General features: G+C 38.4%; 2 protein-coding genes across 2 annotated transcripts in view; both read right to left on the minus strand.

The window, feature by feature from the left end:
* LOC141917659 (uncharacterized) overlaps positions 1–18,372 on the minus strand; it is a 198,947-nt gene that overhangs the window by 82,537 nt on the left and 98,038 nt on the right. The window lies entirely within an intron of this gene.
* Positions 1–18,372, minus strand: part of LOC141917657 (ras GTPase-activating protein 1-like) — a 93,985-nt gene that overhangs the window by 37,941 nt on the left and 37,672 nt on the right. Inside the window, exons 5-9 of the mRNA XM_074811023.1 lie at positions 15,945–16,062; positions 14,884–14,915; positions 13,105–13,157; positions 12,226–12,376; positions 1,484–1,562 (exon numbers count right to left, since the gene is read on the minus strand). Of these exons, the coding sequence (XP_074667124.1) occupies positions 1,484–1,562; positions 12,226–12,376; positions 13,105–13,157; positions 14,884–14,915; positions 15,945–16,062 (433 nt within the window). The remainder of the gene's footprint in view (positions 1–1,483; positions 1,563–12,225; positions 12,377–13,104; positions 13,158–14,883; positions 14,916–15,944; positions 16,063–18,372) is intronic.

Below are 18,372 nucleotides of genomic sequence, written 5' to 3' on the forward strand. Positions count from 1 at the left end.
AAAACAACAGATCTAGTGAAAAATGTTTTAAAGTAAATTTTAAATTAGAAACAGGAAATCTATTAGATTGAACCGAATAGTACGCAAGACTTCTGAAATTTTTTTCTTCAAAAACAGAGCATGACAGTATGTGGGAGAACACACAACCAAATGTAATTACATCACCAATAACTTTTTTTTTTTTAAAAAGGGAAGTCACAAATATACCTGAATAATTTAAAAGAATTTGATGCAGTCTCACATGGAAAACTGGTTAATGCAGAGAAAGTTATTGATACAGGAACCATAAGCGGATATACAAAGTGCAAAAGTGAAGATGATTGCCATAATTCAAAAAGAATTATGGAGAACAAGGAAAGTTACTAGCTGAAGCTTTTCAAGGATCAGTCTCAGAATTCAAATTTCCTCACATTTGTCTCAACCACATTACAGAGCGTAAGTTAATAGTAGCAGACAACTGGGAAGCATTGATGACAAGCCAATCAGCAATAAAGGAACGATCAGAATAATAATGCGTAAGTCTAGTAATACAACATAAAGTTTGCACTTGTTGATACTTACCAATAGAAAACAATATAATATAATGCAGCTATGATAACAACACAGATAACATTCTAGGATATATCTAGTAAGTACTCTCACAGAAAAAAAGAATTACTAATGACATGGTATTCTGAGCTGTTCTGGTCCATTACATTCAAGAAACACAAACTCATACTGGAATTGGTGGTAGCAGGGCAACTACAAGAACGTTATAAAGAGACAAAAAACAGATTTGGTATAGTCAGCTTAGTAAGCTGACTAAAGGAGAATACAAGAAATGCCCTTGTATTAATAAAATAGATCTAACAATGGGGCAACTGTTTAGGATGGAAATTAAAACCAAATTTCTAAGCATCAAAACAGAAAAGTTTTAGAATACATAGGGAACAAAGTATACAAATAAACTTCAGAACTACCTATAACTTTATGAAAAACTAGATGATGTGGCTTGTTTATTATCGGTGGTCTCTTAGGATGAATTTATGTTACAGGGCAACAATGTTCCAGAACATGCCCTGTAATCCCAGGCCCCTGATCATCTCTGAAGCTTTTCTGTGCATATAAGTTTTCTCTGGGGGAAGAAAGATGCCAGACACAGAAGAATGGAAGGCAGCCTAGTTCCCCCCCACCCCAACATGGTATTAAGGCACAGCATTTGTTCAATCAGGGACCAGAGCTGGGGGCACAAGATGGAGCATTTACACCCCAGAGCACAGACAAAGCTTACCATATCTTCTGTTTACTACAAGCCAACCTTAGATAAGTGAATACATATGGGGATAAAATGAAAGAAATACACAAGCTCAAAACAAAAATTCAGGAGGGGATGATGCTGTTTAACTATCATGGATACCTCTGCTGTAATTCAGTTCTTATACTATAAATATTTGAGGATTAAGTCAATATCTTCAATAACAAGTGCTCAGAGATGAAGTTTTACCTGCATTGGAACAGGATCTTTAAGGTAATATCCTTGAACAATCTGTTCTTTTCTATAATGTTCAATGATCTCAGCAATACTGTTCAAATAAGAAAAATAAGATTTTAAATGTTAAACCAGTTCTCTGTATGAGAATTTGTTTTTCCATGCAATCACACTATGTTTCCTCACAAATTTATAAAAAAAATCAAGTGTTAAACATCATAATCTTGTTTGCAGCAATGACAATTTACTAATACATTGGTCAAGAAAATTCACAGAACAGTACTCATAATGTATTAATTCTAAACTCCACAGAACATTTTCAATCAGTTGTTGAAAATGCCTGCATTGGGTCTGTCAGGGATGGAGTTAACTTTCCCCATAGCAGCCCTCACAGTGCTGTGCTCTGTATTTGTAGCTAGAACGTGTTGATAACAAACCAGTTTTGGCTACTGCTGAGCAGTGCTCACACACCATCAAGGCTGTCTCTCCAACCCCACTCTTCTCAAAGGCCAGCAGGCTGAGGGTGGGCAAGAGGTTGGAAGGTGACACAGCCAGGACAGCTGACCCAAACGGACCAAAGGGATATTCCATACCATATCACATCATGCTCAGCAATAAAAGCCAAGAGAAAGGAGGAGTAGAGAGGGCATTTGTTATTAAGGTGTTTGTCTTCCAAAGCAACTGCTACGCATACTGAGGCCCTACTTCCCAGGAAGTGGCTGGACATCGCCTGCTGATGGGAAGTAGAGAATAAATCTTTTTGTTTTCCTTTGCTTCCACATGCGGCCTTTGCTCTTCTTTATTAAACTGCCTTTATCTCAACCCATGAGTTTTTCATCTCATTTTCTCCCCCTGTCCCACTGAGGAGGGGGAGCGAGAGTAGGTCTTGGTGGGCACCTGGCATCCAGTCAAGGTCAACCCACCACAATGCCAAATGAGTACACTACCTTTTCCACATTCAAGTAATGCATGCGCATTTCCCAGCTCTCCAACCAGGGTGAAAATTGCTATTTTATTGGTAATATTTTTCAAAGTCTTAGAGTAACTAGGGAAGGAGAATGGAAGATACTTCAAACTGTGCAAAGCAATTTCTTTCTAGGAAGAGAGGAGTGGGAAATAAAAAAGTTTTTTAACATGGATTATGCAGATTATACTTCAAAATCACTGAGCTATCATGTTAAATTAACTACCCAGTCAGTAACACTCCTCTACAGGGAAGCTTGCATTTTAATTACCAGAATCAGGTTTAAATTGTATTTTGAAGGATCAGGAGAGAAGTAGTGACAGACACAAGCTAAAATTCAACCTATCCTTGATTTGCTCTTATTTTTGCAGTTATTGAAAGTTGCATTGTAATAAAGAGAAGTAATGTTAACACCAACACAGATGAATCATTCATATACAAAAAAAAAAATCAACCTGAAAATAAAGAACTAAGTAATTAAGCAGAAAACAAAAATATACTTTATGTGTTTTCTCACTTCATATATACTGTTAGCTGTGTGTGCAAATGCAATCAATAAGGCACACATGATAGATCTTTGGTCTATTACAATCAGATAAAATTTTGTCCAAAGGAAAGATATAGGATACTATAAAAATGATCATAAAATCATGTAAATAAAACAATAGATATCTTTGTTTGCTTTTTCTCTATCTCATTCTTCTAAAGTTATGAACTAGTGTATGCTTAAGTCAATGAATCTTCCCACAAACATTTTTGTCAGGTTTGTAAAGTCACTTAAATTTCTCAGTATTACTAAAAATCAAATAAATTTCAATTTCTATTGATATGCAATATGCATATGCCATTTTCTCCATAAAAATTTAAGCTTTACCACACTGCATAAAATAATCACTCATTGTACTTTGCATGTTGAAAAGCTATTGCCAACATCTTGTTATGAGGGCAATCAATAATAAAGCATCTTTATATAATTTTTTCTTCATTCATCAAATTGAGAATACCTTGACTGTCATTGTCTCCTCTCCTTGGTTAAAAAAACCAGAAGTTATCGCTCAATGTAAGAAGCAATTGCCTGATTTCTTCCAATGTTGTAAAATGAGCTGAAGAATAAACTGAATTGTACTTGAAAACTCATTTTGGAGTTAGAGTACCACATAGACTAGGACTTTATGCCTTGATGGAGTAATTAATGGGTTTTTTTCTTTACCTCTCTTCTCCCCCACACAAACCCAACTCAGATGGTCATTGTATACTGTCTTACCACTAAAGCAGGCCAAATGACTGAACAAGCCAAACACTGCAAACAGAAAAATACCACGTATCTTCAAATACACTTGAAAATGAATTTGCCAGTGATTCAAGTTATCTAACACGTAAAATATAAAGCATGAAATCAGACTGACCACAAAAAGAATCTAAGGGACAGGAAAAAAGGGTTTATAACTCTTTTCAGAATCTGACAGGAACAAAATCCTACTTACACAAAATACATCAAGGAAGGTATAAATAAGAATGAATTAGAAAAATGGATGGTTAAACTTGGTTTGATATAGAGAAATAAAGATGAATCTCAATACTACATTACAGTTACTTTAATAATTGTAAAATGTTTAGCACAGGGCTTATTAGGCTGCCCAGATCCTAACTACCTGGATAATTTTAGAAGTATCTCATCATCATGAGCAGTATCATTCTTTTAATACTTAATGGATGAAGAGTTATGCCAACTGCTGAAATTTCAAATAGTTAAGAATCCAGAAAGCAGAACACTATACATCATTAAATTATGAAAAAAAAGAATTAACATGTTAAAGCCCATATTATTCAGCCTATCAAAATATGGATTAATCTATCAGTTAAAACAAAAAAGGCTTCTAACAACTCCAATCTTCTTCTAGTCTCAAATTGTCTCATCTCTCAAATTAAAGATAACTTGAAAGACTGTTCAGTGTATAACTGTTGGGTCAATGTTTCTTATCTTCTACTTAGAGATGGAATCACCAGATACACCACCCTGTGCTGCTGTCCCCCTCCTAAATTTTACAAGTTTTTGGAAAACTCTGTTAGGAAGGTCAGATTTCAGAAAGAAAACAGATGGAGAGGAGAAAGGGGAATACCTACCCTACCACACTTTCTAACATCAGAAGTGAAGCATTAATAAATGCTATCTTACATTTAAATATTGTTTTATTTCCCAGGTAGTTTGCATATCCAGAAATGGGACTAGAAGTTCCACAACCTATATAAGCAATACTACGCCTCTACCTATATTCCACCAAGAAGCACAGGTAGTGTTTTCCTCAATCCTCCCAGTAATGGGGAGAGACTTTAGAAGAAACAGGTGAGCCCAAGACATCAATACCTGGCTCCAGGACAGGTGCCTCCACCAGAACTTTGTTTTTTATAACCATGGAACAGTCTTTGAGAACCAAGGTATGCTGGGGCCTGACGGGGTGTGAGAGACAAAAAACCAGGCCTGAGAGAAACTAAGAAAAACAGTCTGAGAGCGATAAAAGTTGAGGCTGATCTAAGGAATGCCTCAAACAATCGCAAGACGAAACTACAGTCACGGGCTGGATGGTGTAGAGGTCAAAGCTGATAAGGCTGCCCCAATAACACAGGATGCAGCTGGAGGAGGGAGCCCTGTGGAGACAGGACGGCTCTGCTCTGGTGCACCTGGCCAAATTTCAAGGGCCATCTGTCCGGTGAATGACCTTTGCTTCATTATCCACGAAATGCATATTAAAGTTAACACCCCTCAATATGCTAACGAGGGCTAACGTGATCATGCTAATTACATCATCCCATGAAACACCTTACCCCTCCCCGTACATGGGATACGTAGGTATGTGGGTCGACCTAGGGGACGGACCCAAGGAAAGTGGGTATAAATCAAGGGGAGGGAAAGAAAGGGGGGGGGGGGCCTGGAGAGCGCAATGAAGTGAAAAAGACGGCTGCCTCCTGGAACCTTTGCTGGCGGGATTGACGCAGAAACCCAGACTGGTGATCTGTATTCCCTCTACCTCCCTCTTTTCCTTTTTCCCCTTTTTTCCTTCACTACCATTAAGAAACGCAAGGCATATTGTATTGCTTGCCACAACTTGCTGTATATTTAGCCAATTATCGTGTGTTCAATTAGTACATTGTGGGTAGTTAATAAATGTTTGGACTTTGAGACTTGTCTCATCATTGTCCGCTCCGTTGGGGATTTGCAAATCTGAGTCACTTGTCTCCCTCATCTGAGCGGGACGAGACACAGGGGAAATGCTGCTTTGCTGATAAACTGGCAGGACAGATTCAGAGGGCATTAAACTAGAATCAGTGGGGAAAGGGGATCCCAAAAGGAGAGTTAAAGGTAAGCCATGGGTTGGCATGGCATCACCTGAGGGTGGAAATGCTAGTGAGAACATTTATGCTGCTCCTGGGAGCACTGAGGGCTCAGGAGTGTATCTGAAATGCTTGTACACCAACACATGCAGCATGAGAAACAAACAGGATGAACTGGAAGCATTGGTCAGTTCCCAGAGCTATGATGTCATTGGTGTTAGTGAGACTTGGTGGAAGGAGTCCCAGGACTGGAGTGCTGGGATGGAGGGCTATAGGTTGTTCAGGAGAGATAGACAGGGCAGGTGAGGTGGAGGTGTTGCACTGTACATAAGGGAGAGGCGTGACTGTACAGCCCTTGCAGTTAAGGATGATGTGGTTGAGAGCCTCTGGGTGAGGATTAGGGGGATGGAAAACAGAGGAGATGGTTGGTGTCTACTACCAATCACCTAACCAGGATGTAAAGCACTGATGAGTTATTCTACAGGCAATGAGGAGAAATCCCTGGAGTGGTAGCCCTTGCCTTTATGGGAGATTTCAACTTCTCAGGTATCAACTGAGAATACCATACTGCTGTGATAAGGAAGTCTGGGAAATTCCTGAAGTTTGTGGAAGATAACTTCTTGTCACAGGTACTCAGTGACCCAATTAGGAAAGGTGTACTCCTAGACTTGTTGTTTGTGAATAGAGAAGGACTAATGGGCTGTCTTAGCCACAGTGATCATGAACTGGTTGAGTTCAAAATTGTCAGTGTAATGAGAAAAAAAGGTCATCAGAGTTGCTACCCTGGACCTCAGGAGAGCTAACTTTAATCTACTTAGGAAGCTACTTAGCAGTGTCCCCTGGGAATCTGCTTTTGAGGGCTTAGGGGTCCATGAGTGCTGGTCATTTTTTAGGAATCACCTTTTAGAAGCACAGGAGCAGGCAATCCCATTGTGTCATAAGTCAAGCAAGCAAAACAGAAGACCAGCTTGGCTGAACAAGGAACTTCTCTTGGAACTCAGGAGGAAAAAGAAATTGTACAATCTCTGGAAGCAAGGTCAGGCTTCATAGGAAGATTACAGAGCCCTGGTTCACATATGCAGGGAGAACACATGAAAGGCCAAAGCTCAACTAGAGTTGAAACTGGCCAGTGTTCTGTCAGACAACAAGAAAGGCTTTCCAAGTCCCTTAAGAGCAAGAGGAGGTCTACAGAAAACATTGGACCAATACTTGTTGAAGATGGTCACCTGACTAATAGGGATGAAGAAAAAGCAGAGGCAGTCTTTAATAATACCGATAGACCTTGGGCTGCCCAGTCCTCTGAGTTGGAGGACAACTGCAAGAACAGTGACTTTCCGTTTGTGGACACTGAAATTGTAAGGGACCAGCTGTATCACTTGAATGTTCATAAGTCCATGGGGCCTCATGGGATTCACCCCAGAGTACTGAAGGAGCTAGCAGATGTTACAGCAGGAACCCTTCTCGATCATCTACCAAAGGTCTTGGGAGTCTGGGGAGGTCCCCACTGACTGAAAGCTAGCCAATGTTATATGAATTTAAAAGAAGGGCATGAGGGAAGACCCAGGAAACTACAGACTGGTTAGTCTAACCTCAGTTCCTGGAAAAATTATGGGGAAGTTTACACTGGATGCTATTGAAAGGCATTTAAAGGACAATGCAATCATCAGGCACAGTCAACATGGGTTCACAAAGGTAAAGTCCTGTTTAACTAATTTGGTACCCTTCTAGGATAAGGTCACCCATCTAGTGGATGAAGGGAAAGTGGTGGATGTAGTTTTTATGGATTTTAGTAGGCTTTTAATACTGTTCCTCACAGCATCCTTCTGGACAAGGTGTCCAACTGTGGGATGAGCAGGTTCATGGTGCGCTGGGTGAAGACCTGGCTGAAGGGCAGGGCTCAAAGGGTTGTAGTGAATGGGGCTACATCTGACTGGCAACCAGTCACTAGCAGTGTTCCTCAGGGCTCAATTCTAGGGCCAGTTCTGTTCAATATCAATGATCTGTATGCAGGAGTTGAATGCACCATTAGCAAGTTTGCTGATGATACCAAACTGAGAGGTGCTGGTGACTCTCCTGAGGGACAAGAGGCCTTGCAGAGGGATCTATATAAATTGGACCATTGGGCAATCATCAATGGCATGAAATTTAACAAGACCAAATGTCGGATTCTACACTTGGGATGGAGTAATGCTGGACACAAGTATAGATTGGGAGAGAAGTGGCTGGAGAGCAGCCCTGCAGGAAGGGATCTGGGGGTGCTGGTTTACAGTAGGCTCAATGTGAGTCAGCAGCGTGCCCTGGTAACCAAGAGGGCAAAACACATCATGGGGTGCATCAAACACAGCAGAACCAGCTGGTCAAAAGAGGTGATTATCCCTCTCTATTCAGCATTGGTGTGCCTCACCTTGAGTATTGCATGCATTTCTGGGCCCCACAATTTAAGAAGGATGTGAAGGTCCTTGAATGTGTCCAGAGGAGGGCAACAAAGCTGGTGAAAGGGCTGGAAGGCATGTCCTATGAGGAGCAGTTAAGGACTCTGGGTTTGTCTAGTTTGGAGAAAAGGAGGCTGCGGGTCAACCTCATTGCTCTCTACAGCTTCCTGAGGAGGGGAAGTGGAGAGGGAGGTGTTGATCTCTTCTCCCTGGTATCCAGTGACAGGACACATGGGAATGGCTCAAAGCTGCGCCAGGGGAGGTTCAGACTTGACATTAGGAAACATTTCTTTACTGGGAGAGGAAACACTGGAACAGGCTTCCTAGAGAGGTGGCTGATGCCCCATGCCTGTCTGTGGACAATGCCCTTAGTAATATGTTTTAACTTTTGGTCAGCTAGGGTCTAGATGATTGTTGTAGGTCCCTTCCAACTGGAATAATTCTAAACAAACAACCACCACCCCCTCAAAAAAACCCAAACACACACACCACACCACCACCACCACCCCCAAACCACAAAAAAACCCCACATGGAACAAAAGAAACCTGTAAAACATGAAAGTTATTCACAGAATAGTTAAGGTTGGAAGGGACCTCCAAGATCATCTAGTTGAAGTCCCCATCTCAAAGGGGGGGGTTAACAAGAACAGATTGCTTAGGGCCTTGTTCAGTCATGTTTTGAGTATCTCTAAGGATGGAGACTCCATAACCTCTTTAATCACCCTCTTCTAGTGTTTGATCACCCTCACAGTAGAGACACATTAAAAATGGTTTGTATTCAGATGGAATTTTCTGTATTTCAATTTGTGCCCACTGCCTCTTTTTCTGTCACTAGCCACCACTAAAAATAATCTGTCTCTCTCTTCTTTGCTCCCTCCCATCAGGTATTTATACACAGTGATAGGATTCCCCCGCCCCCCAGCCTTCTCAAAGCTGAACAGTCCCATCTCTCTCCACCTGTCCTCACATGACAGATACTCTAATTCCTTCATCGTCTTCATGGCCTTTTGCTAGAAGCCTACAACCCCTGGACTCAGTATTCCCAAGCAGTCTCCCATTCAAGTACTAACTGGGCCCAATGCTGCTTAGCTTCTGAGATGAGATGAAATAGAGCATGTTCAGGATGGTGTGGCCATATTTTCTGTTTGAGATTTCATGATATGCAGTTCGTAAAATTGCCCCCCCCCCCAAACAGACTTTGCCAATTTTTACATGAAAAAGTAGATATTATTCCAGTAGTCATTTGTCTATCTTATCCATGGAATAAAGAGAAAGATCACAAAAGTTGCATGCTTTACTGAAGTCCATGGGAAAATACTATTTCATTATATAGTCAAAATAATTCACTCAATATGTATTTAACATTTTCTGTATATTAGGACCTTCAAATAGACAACTAAAAGACTACAGATTGGCTGTTTTGTAGAGATGATATAAGAAATAATGAAAGCAGACCTCCATATGAGAGAGCATAGATACAGTCTGTTAGTTATACTCATCAATAAAAGTTTTAAGCAATTTATATACAGAATAGTGGGAGAACATGCAAAGGAAAAAACATTAGTGGAAAAAGTAGTCTTCCTATGCATCACAGAACACTAGATTCCCGAGATGTACCCAGGAATTTTTCCCCATGATCACCCAGAATAATTCTGGCTTGCTTTTGGAATATAGGCAGAGACACAGTATTGCTTATATAGGTTGCGGACCTTCCAGTCCCATGTCTGGATATTCTAATTACCTGGGAAATAAAACAATAGTCAACTTTTGGAGTTGGTTTCCTTATTATTCTTCAGGCTCTTACTTTTGTATGGAAAATCTTGGTCTATAATTTATGTGACTATAACTGTAATCAATAGTCTGCAAACAAAGAGCAGATTGGCTTTATTTTATCCATTCTTTTAATCCCATTTACAATCACTAAAACAGTTAAGAGAAACAACACTACTACCAAGGATGACTTTTTAAAGTTCCAGTCTAATACTATATCAGATTTAAAGCAGGTACCTTCAGAGCATTTAAAGAAATAGCTTATTATAAACAGTTTTCATTGATCTTTTTTAACAGATGCATTTATACAATCAGCACTTCTTCAACCTCTTGTTTTTCATCTTGAAGACAAACTCTACAGTTTTAGATAAGTTATAAACAAGAAAAACAGATGTTCTCTCTGCCCCAAGAAATGCTCATAAATCATTTCATTATCTTGCATAAATTCATACTTCCTATGTTTCTGTTCTGGATTCAATGCCATTTGATGCTTTTTGGCCACTTCTGATTGTTCCATACAACAATCCACCTTAGTCTTCATATATTTAAAGACTTCCTTCTTCCAGTGTCCATAACAAATAAACCAGTACAAGAATTAAAAAGCCCACAGAAAGTTATTCCTTTTTTCCTGCTTCTTATTTATTGCCCTCTGCAGTAGATCTTACGGTAAATAATTTGGGGTGGTTACCACCTTCATTTTGTATCATTATCTTGCATTACATACTGTTTGAACTTCCAAGAAGTTTATCAACTTTCAGTAAATACTAACTTGGACAGAATTTGAGCTTAGGAGTATATTAGTAATTCCCCAAAACATTCAACTAAAACTACAAGTCTTTCAAAGCCAAGCAGTTCTTCACTGAGGAGGATCATTGCAACCTAGGTACCAAAATATTCAAAAAACCCTCTAAAAGCATATTATAACTTAGTGACGCTTAATCTTTTAATCTTGTTTTCCATCCAATGTCAAAGAAAGAATCTTCTCTAGGCAAATGTATTTTATATATGCACTTCAAGTGAATCCAGCAGTGGGAAATTAATTTCCTAAAGTAATAACTTAGTGCAGTAAGCTTCTGGAGCTATACTATCTAATGTTGCAAAGCCATTTGAGACTAAGAAGACTTCCACTAATTTGCCAATTAGTTTGACATCACCTAGGGTGTGGACTTTTAGCCTATCATCCTCCTAATAAGCCATGTAACTAGAGAACGGGCAAAAGAGGATTTACCTTCAAAAGCTGACACTGTAGCTAGCTTGATTTTCAATGAGGATGTCTGGAGGCCAGACTGATTAATGTAGAAGGTACTCAAGCAGCCTGTGTGTGGGATATACATAGGTTAATAAGGTTCCAATTCCTTAGTCTCAAACCATCGTCCATTTCAAATCATAAGAAGTCCACTGAACTTCTTAGGAGACCTCGACATTTTCTCAGACACATCAGCTGCTGGATCTCTACCCACTCAGAAGCCAAGCTGGAAGTGAGAGAAATTCTCTATTGGGATGAAGAATGTCCTGGTTCTAGGTGAACAAGTCTGGAAAACTTCTGATTATGTGACAGGCAATGGTCTCAATTAAAAGAGAAAGGTGAGTTTTCACTACTGAGAAGCCTTGATAATCCTGTTCACAGAGCTGTCACAGATTCAAGGGTGGAGCTGTATTGATAGCTTCTCCCATGAAAGGCGAAACTCACCTCTTGTCATTTATTTTTGTACATATTACCATATTTTTATACCTATGGCAAAACAAACCCATCCCAAGTGTCATCACTGTAAATGAAGTGATCTGCACCTTCTGACCAAAGTTCTAAGGTGTTTAATAACTTTTTTCAACAATGAAGATAATTCTTCCCTTTCTTGTCAATACCCATTTCTATTATTTATACTTTTAAATCCCTATTGAATATCTCCAATAAAACTAACATTTTAATTTTACCCTTTCACATATACAAAACTCCCTATTATAAATAGTAGCTTCCAAGACAACACAGCATTCTCCTAATTACATGTCATAATTGAATTTATAGGGTGAAGAAAATCATTTACAGAAGGAGAAAAATACTTCAAAATAAACAAGTTACATTTAAGGTTTTGGAGGCTTTCAGAATGTGCTTAGTTACAGCTAACTACTAAGCAAGTTAGTTAAAACTCTTAGTATGTTCTTAAGAAACACTGAAATCTTATGATCATATCAGTAAGTTATCAGCAATGTGTTATACAAATTCTTTACAGAAGTATAAAATATACAAAGCTATTAAAACTTACCTATTATAATATCTGCCTCCCATCATGAACTGATTGCTTGATGTTGGACATATTTTAAAACGCTGAATGTTTTCACTGGTCCGAAAATAAAGTGAATAATCACCAGGTGTATTATCTGAAGGCCTCACAAGAAAACTGCACACCTGACCAACTGAAAAGATACCATAATACAGTGTTATTCACTGTTACTTATCTTAGTGTCATTTATGAGCTCTTATCAAAGCTCTTTCTGTACAAATTAGCAAGAATTGCACACATAAAGGAGAAAGTCTGATATAAGTTCCAACAGCGATCCCTGTTCTTCACCCAAATGGGATGAAGTAGTACTAAACTACCAAAGTTAATGCAAAATCATTTGGGTATAGCCAACAACCTATCCCAACTTTTGCCACCTCTTTACAAGATCATATGGTGTGCATGTGGGAGGTTTGACAATGTTTTTAAAAAAACCTAAAGATTTTTTTCTCATATTTAAGGTATGTTATTTGACAGTATGAGTCAGAAATCTTGATGTTTTCATTTAAAAAAATTATTTCCTCTATTGGGAGGCTAAAAAAAGTTTATAATACATTCTCCCATAAGTACATAACAGTATTTTCTCCTCAATATTTTGATTTTTGAAGCCCAAGATACTTTTTATATATATTACAAAAATTAAATATTTAACTATTTCAATTGGAATTATGAAATTAACTGTACTTGAGAACATAAAAAAATACTCAGTGCTCAGCCATGAGGTTTTTTTGCAATGCAATAGCAACCACAAGTCTGATGCTCAGATGTTCATACAGAAAAAACAGGTTTTGCTGCAGTCTGTTATAAACAGGATTATTTTGTGTCATTCCACTACCACTGTATTTCCATCTGAAATACAAGTACCTGTCATCAGCAAATTGTAAGCATCTTGTTTGGAGATCTTCCCATGGAACCATCTTAAAGATGAAGAGAAAAATTAGAAAGCAAGACTATCAGCTCTCTTTTTTAGTTGTTGTGACATCTAAGGCTCTGGCACCTATGAATTAAACTTTATTTAAAAATATCTAGTACATATAGATTATATAAGCAAATGTTATGTTACTCAGCGACTCTTTTTTTCTACCAACAGAATGAAAAATAAATATCTACAGCTATATAAACTCATTTCGATACAAGTGTCCAACACGAAGTAAATGTTCAAATCCAAGTGTGTTCAGAGATGAAAAGGCATTGTTTAAATGCTAGATGACAGGCATATTTGAAGTCAGTTTCAGATAGCAATTTATTTGAAGCATGAAATGCAAAGCCCAAAGAGATTAATGAAAGTTAAATACTGTACAGAATAACTAAAATTGAATTTTGCTAGAAGCTGAGGAAATAAAACCTAGCTTTGTTAGACTATTGAATATTAATTGCTTTCATCTCACGCCTTGCATCTTCCAGAGTCGTGAGTCAGAGCATCATCCTAAAAACAATACAGCAATCTGTCCATATACATACCACATGCTACATCTTAAGAGCTCATCCTGTCCTTTAAAGGAAAGACAGAAATATGGCCTTTCATTGCAGAGTGCGTGTGTGTGCATGCATGCGCGTGTGTTTAAGTGTGTAAAAGAAAGCCTCTTTTATGCATCAAAAAAGAGCTCTAGTTCTAACTTGCTTTCTGTATTACCTTTACAGGACAATCTCTGGCTATTGGAATATTCACAGAAATCCCTGCCTCCCCTGGAATCTTCTGACTAGCATGAGTAACTGGACTGACAGTATCAAAGCTCTAAGAACCTGCTATGAACTACTTTGGTTAAAAAAAAAAAAAAAAAAGTTCCTGTATTTGAAGGCATCCCTACTACTGTTATGCTGCTATGCCAAACTGACTAGCAGAACATTGGGGACCAGTAAACTGAAGCCACACACCAATGATTTTCTTTCCCCCTATTAAAAACAAACAAACAAACAAACAACAAACCAAGAAATGCCTTCTCCAATCATCAGTCCCTTGGAGACGGCAAACTGGGCAATAAATACAGGAAGCAGCAGATGAAGTTATCCAGCTACTAGAAGTTTTCTGTAACTTTCATTTGCTATTCATCTTTACTACTGAAAATAATATAACAATCATCAGTTTCCCATAATATCAATTCATTGCAAATTGTATTAGGGATTTTTTAGGGTTTTTTTTAAAAGTATTTAACAAGTTGGAACTCACTGCAAACAGATTATTCTATAGCCTCCTGGTTTTCACTTTAATTGTTAGCACATGAGGCTAATACAGAGAAAGTGTTACTATTACACTATCATTCCTCTAATGATACTTTGTTCCCTCTCCTGCATTTAGAGTTGAGCAGACCTGAAAAAAGGTTACCCCTAAGGCAAACTGTATGTGTATAAAAAAACCCCACAAATCAGAAAACACCACACCCTCCATTGTACATATTCTGAGTAAAGTGATCACATAGAGACTCATCCAAGATTTTATCACTGCAAAACCCATTAACAGTAGGCATAATTAATACAAGACTTCATGTCAATTACCTATGCATCTTCAACAACTAGTATAGAAGAAAAGTCTTAAGATCAAAAAACAAGTACATGCAGCTTTGGTTCACCTTCCCAATCTCATAGCTGAAGTTTACAAACAGTTATTTTATGATTTGCTTTTAATAACAAAACAAAAATCCTTACATTTTGCCTTCATGTGGATCTTCTTCTCTTCCCTAATAGGAGAATTAACATATTAAGCGCATGACAACAGTATGCTTGAGTTTAGAAAAGTAAACTTCATAGGTTAAGACCTTCTGTAGAAATAAACAGCACTAAGAAGTCCAAGACATTTTTGAACTAGATGGCTTATTGCACAGTTCATGTAAAGAGGTTTTCAACTTCACTCACTAAGTGGAAATTCAGCCATAACACATTATTTCGAAAGATTGTTACTCTTCAAGTCCTTCTTTACACATGGTAACAAATCTCAACTTTCCTGAACTTCAACCACTAATATAGAAATCTACAGTTAGATACTCTAACACTGCCATTTCAATTTAGCCATTCACATCCTGATATACATGTGAGAAAAAGGTGAAGTAAACTCTACTAATAGCAAAATATATATGCTGCAAAGCAAACATCATCAGGACTCCAAAGCAATAGTGAATAAAGGTGAATTTTAAGGGTGGATTGGGTGTCTTTGTCCATTAAATCATCTCTTCTCCTGCAGTAATTCAATTATCTTTAGGTCACCTGGTTAGCTTCTTGACTTAGCATAAGCCCTTCTAGGTATAATTAACTCATCAATATACTTTTTAACCCACACTTGGCCCATAAAAAAAGATACTGCAGTGCAAAATTTCAGTCTATACATTTATGAATGCTTCATAGAAAAAAAAAAAAAAGAAGAAAAGAAGAATGCAATTGAATGACTAGCAAATTCTTTATCGGGACTGGTGAGTTTAGGGAACTGCCTAATAAGTTCACAGTATCATTCATTTACACATGAATTTGTTTGGATAACATGTGAATAAGTACTTTGTTTGGATATAGAATTAGACTTAAAGTTATGTTACGCTATTTAAAAACTGGCAGATTCAATTACTGCAGGAAGGTTTAGAAAAGTACATAAAGTCAGGCAGTTAAACGCCACTAATTTGGGTTTATTTCAATGTTAACTTACACACAGACACACAAATAATAAAAAAAGAAAAATCAAATCTCAGTTCTGCAACAGATTTGAATATAAAATTACTTACCACTTCTTCTACCAGGTCTTCTACAATAAGACCTTGTTCATCTGTCCGTAGGTTTGTAACCCACATCCAGCCATCTTCCAATTCATTATGGACAATGAACATATCTCCTTTAAGGAAACTGAAGAAAGTTACAGTAAGATTTATGTTAGAAGTACAATCACAATATGAAGTTTAATGAACACAATAAATTCTTGAGCACAGTTTCAACAAAACATTTGAGGAAATCTGATCATGAAAAATAAATTTATTGGTATCCCAAGCACACCATGTGCATTTTTCACACAGTTTAAGTAGCTATGATAGATGAATATTTATCCTTCTTTGATTTACATTTAGAAATTAATAGATACTTTAAAGTGTGCTAAGGATACATAAAACAAAAAACTCCACAACAACATTAAAAGATAGTAACATTCTTCTTTTATCAAGAGGGATCAAATACTAAAACCAAGTAAAAACAATCAAAGATTCCCTTAATAGTCTAAGAAAATAATACTTTTATCAAAACCATATGACGTCATGCTCACCAATAAAACCAGGGGTGGAGGCTGGGGAGGGGGTGGGGATGGTGCTCAGGGACTGGCTGGGCATCTGTCAGCTGGTGGTGAGCAATTGTTTTTATTTGCATCACTTGTCTGTCTTGGGTTTTATTTTCCTCTCAGTTGGTTGGTTGGTGGGTTGTTTTTTTTCCCCTTAAAATTTTTTTTTAAATTTCTTTCTAACTATTAAGTTGTCTTTATCTCAACCCACGAGTTTCCTTTCTCATTTTTACCCTTCCAATTCTTCCCCCATCCCACCAGGGGGGAGTGAGCAAGCAGTTGTGTGGTGCTTAGCTGTTGTGGTTAAACTACAACAGTCCTTTTTGGCACCCAACATGGGGCTCAAAGGGTTTGAGATAACAACAGATTTAACCAGAGTGTATTAGAAGGAATTTATAATTATTATATCTGTTAACAGTTGCTGGTCACGATATTGATTTATCTGTTCTCAGCATAAGTGTCTCTGATATATGCCATGCTCTCTCTTTTGCTGTACATGTTAAAGACTGGTTTTGGCTTTGGCAGTTTGCTGTGCTCTGTAGAGCTTAGTAGTATTTTGCCTGGGAGATTTATTATTAAAACACTGCCCTTGAGCTTAATCTGCAATTTGGGCTCTGTACTGAAGCCTTTACTGAACTTCAGGAACCATCCCATGGAGACAATTAACAATTATACTTCTTCTTCCAAGAGGTTTGGTTTTTTTGTGGAGGAAATACAGAATGGCACCTTCACCACCTTCTTCCGTGATGTTTTCTCCCTCGTTATAACAACTCTTCAGTATCTTGAACCTCCTTGGGTAACCAAAATACTCCTATTGGTACTTCTTAGGAATATTATTTTGGCTTTTTTCAAAGTTAACCAACTATTTAGGAATATCACCCAGGCCCCATGGCAGTGTGGTTATGGGCAGCAAGGCATGTGGGAGAATATGGGCAGGTATCTAGAAAGGTTGTCACCTCCGATGGTCTGGAACTTCACTCCCGAATAAGTGCAGGATCCTAACGAAGTGATAGAATTCTTGAAAAATAGATGCCCTGGCTATTCCAAAGAGGCACAACTTATTGCACTGTGCTGGGACCTGGCCTGCACCTACCAAACACTATTTAGTGCTATTCAGCACTATACCAGTCACTTCTATAATTGAAAAGAAACAATGGAAGCAGAAGTCAATTGGTTTAGTAAGGGATGAAGAAGCTTCTCCTAAGAGGGAGCAGGAGAAAGAATCAGAAGAGGCAGCCTGTTGTGCAGCAGAGCAGTCACAAGAACAGGAGGGGGAAGGGACTGAAATCATAAATGAGACAGAAACCACCTGATCCCTATCCCCAAGTGACTGCGAGAGATGCAAAGCTGTCAACCAGGCAAGTAAATTATCAGCTGGTTACTCTGATGCTGGGATATTGGGGCAAATAGTCAGGAATTAGAGGGTAAGAAAGCCCAGGAGCTGGGATCCCTTGCTAGGGATAAGGTCACTGACAAAGGGATTGTAAAGGGGGCAGGAGTCCTCAGTCTTTGGAGGCAGCTCCTGTCAAGTGTGAAGGACAGGTATCCCTTCAAGGAAGATCTTGCAAATTCCTGAAGCAAGTGGACCACCACCAAGGGAGGTATCCAGTATCTGAGGGAATTAGCTGTGGTGGAGGTGATCTATAGCAACCTGGACAACAACCAGGTATTCAAGAACCCAGATGAAATCTGGTGCACACAGTCCATGTGACAAAAGTTTATATGAAATGCACCAATGTCATATGTCAACACCCTGGCAATAATGAGTTGGAGAGACATGGAAGCACCAACTGTGGATGGATTGGCCAGACAACTCTGAGAATTCAAAGAGAAACTTGCTTCCTCCCTACAGGCTTGTATCTTGGCTGGGGAGAAACCGTCCCAACAAT

The sequence above is a fragment of the Strix aluco genome, chromosome W (assembly GCF_031877795.1).
Source record: "Strix aluco isolate bStrAlu1 chromosome W, bStrAlu1.hap1, whole genome shotgun sequence".
In the NCBI taxonomy this organism is placed as follows: Eukaryota; Metazoa; Chordata; class Aves; order Strigiformes; family Strigidae; genus Strix; species Strix aluco.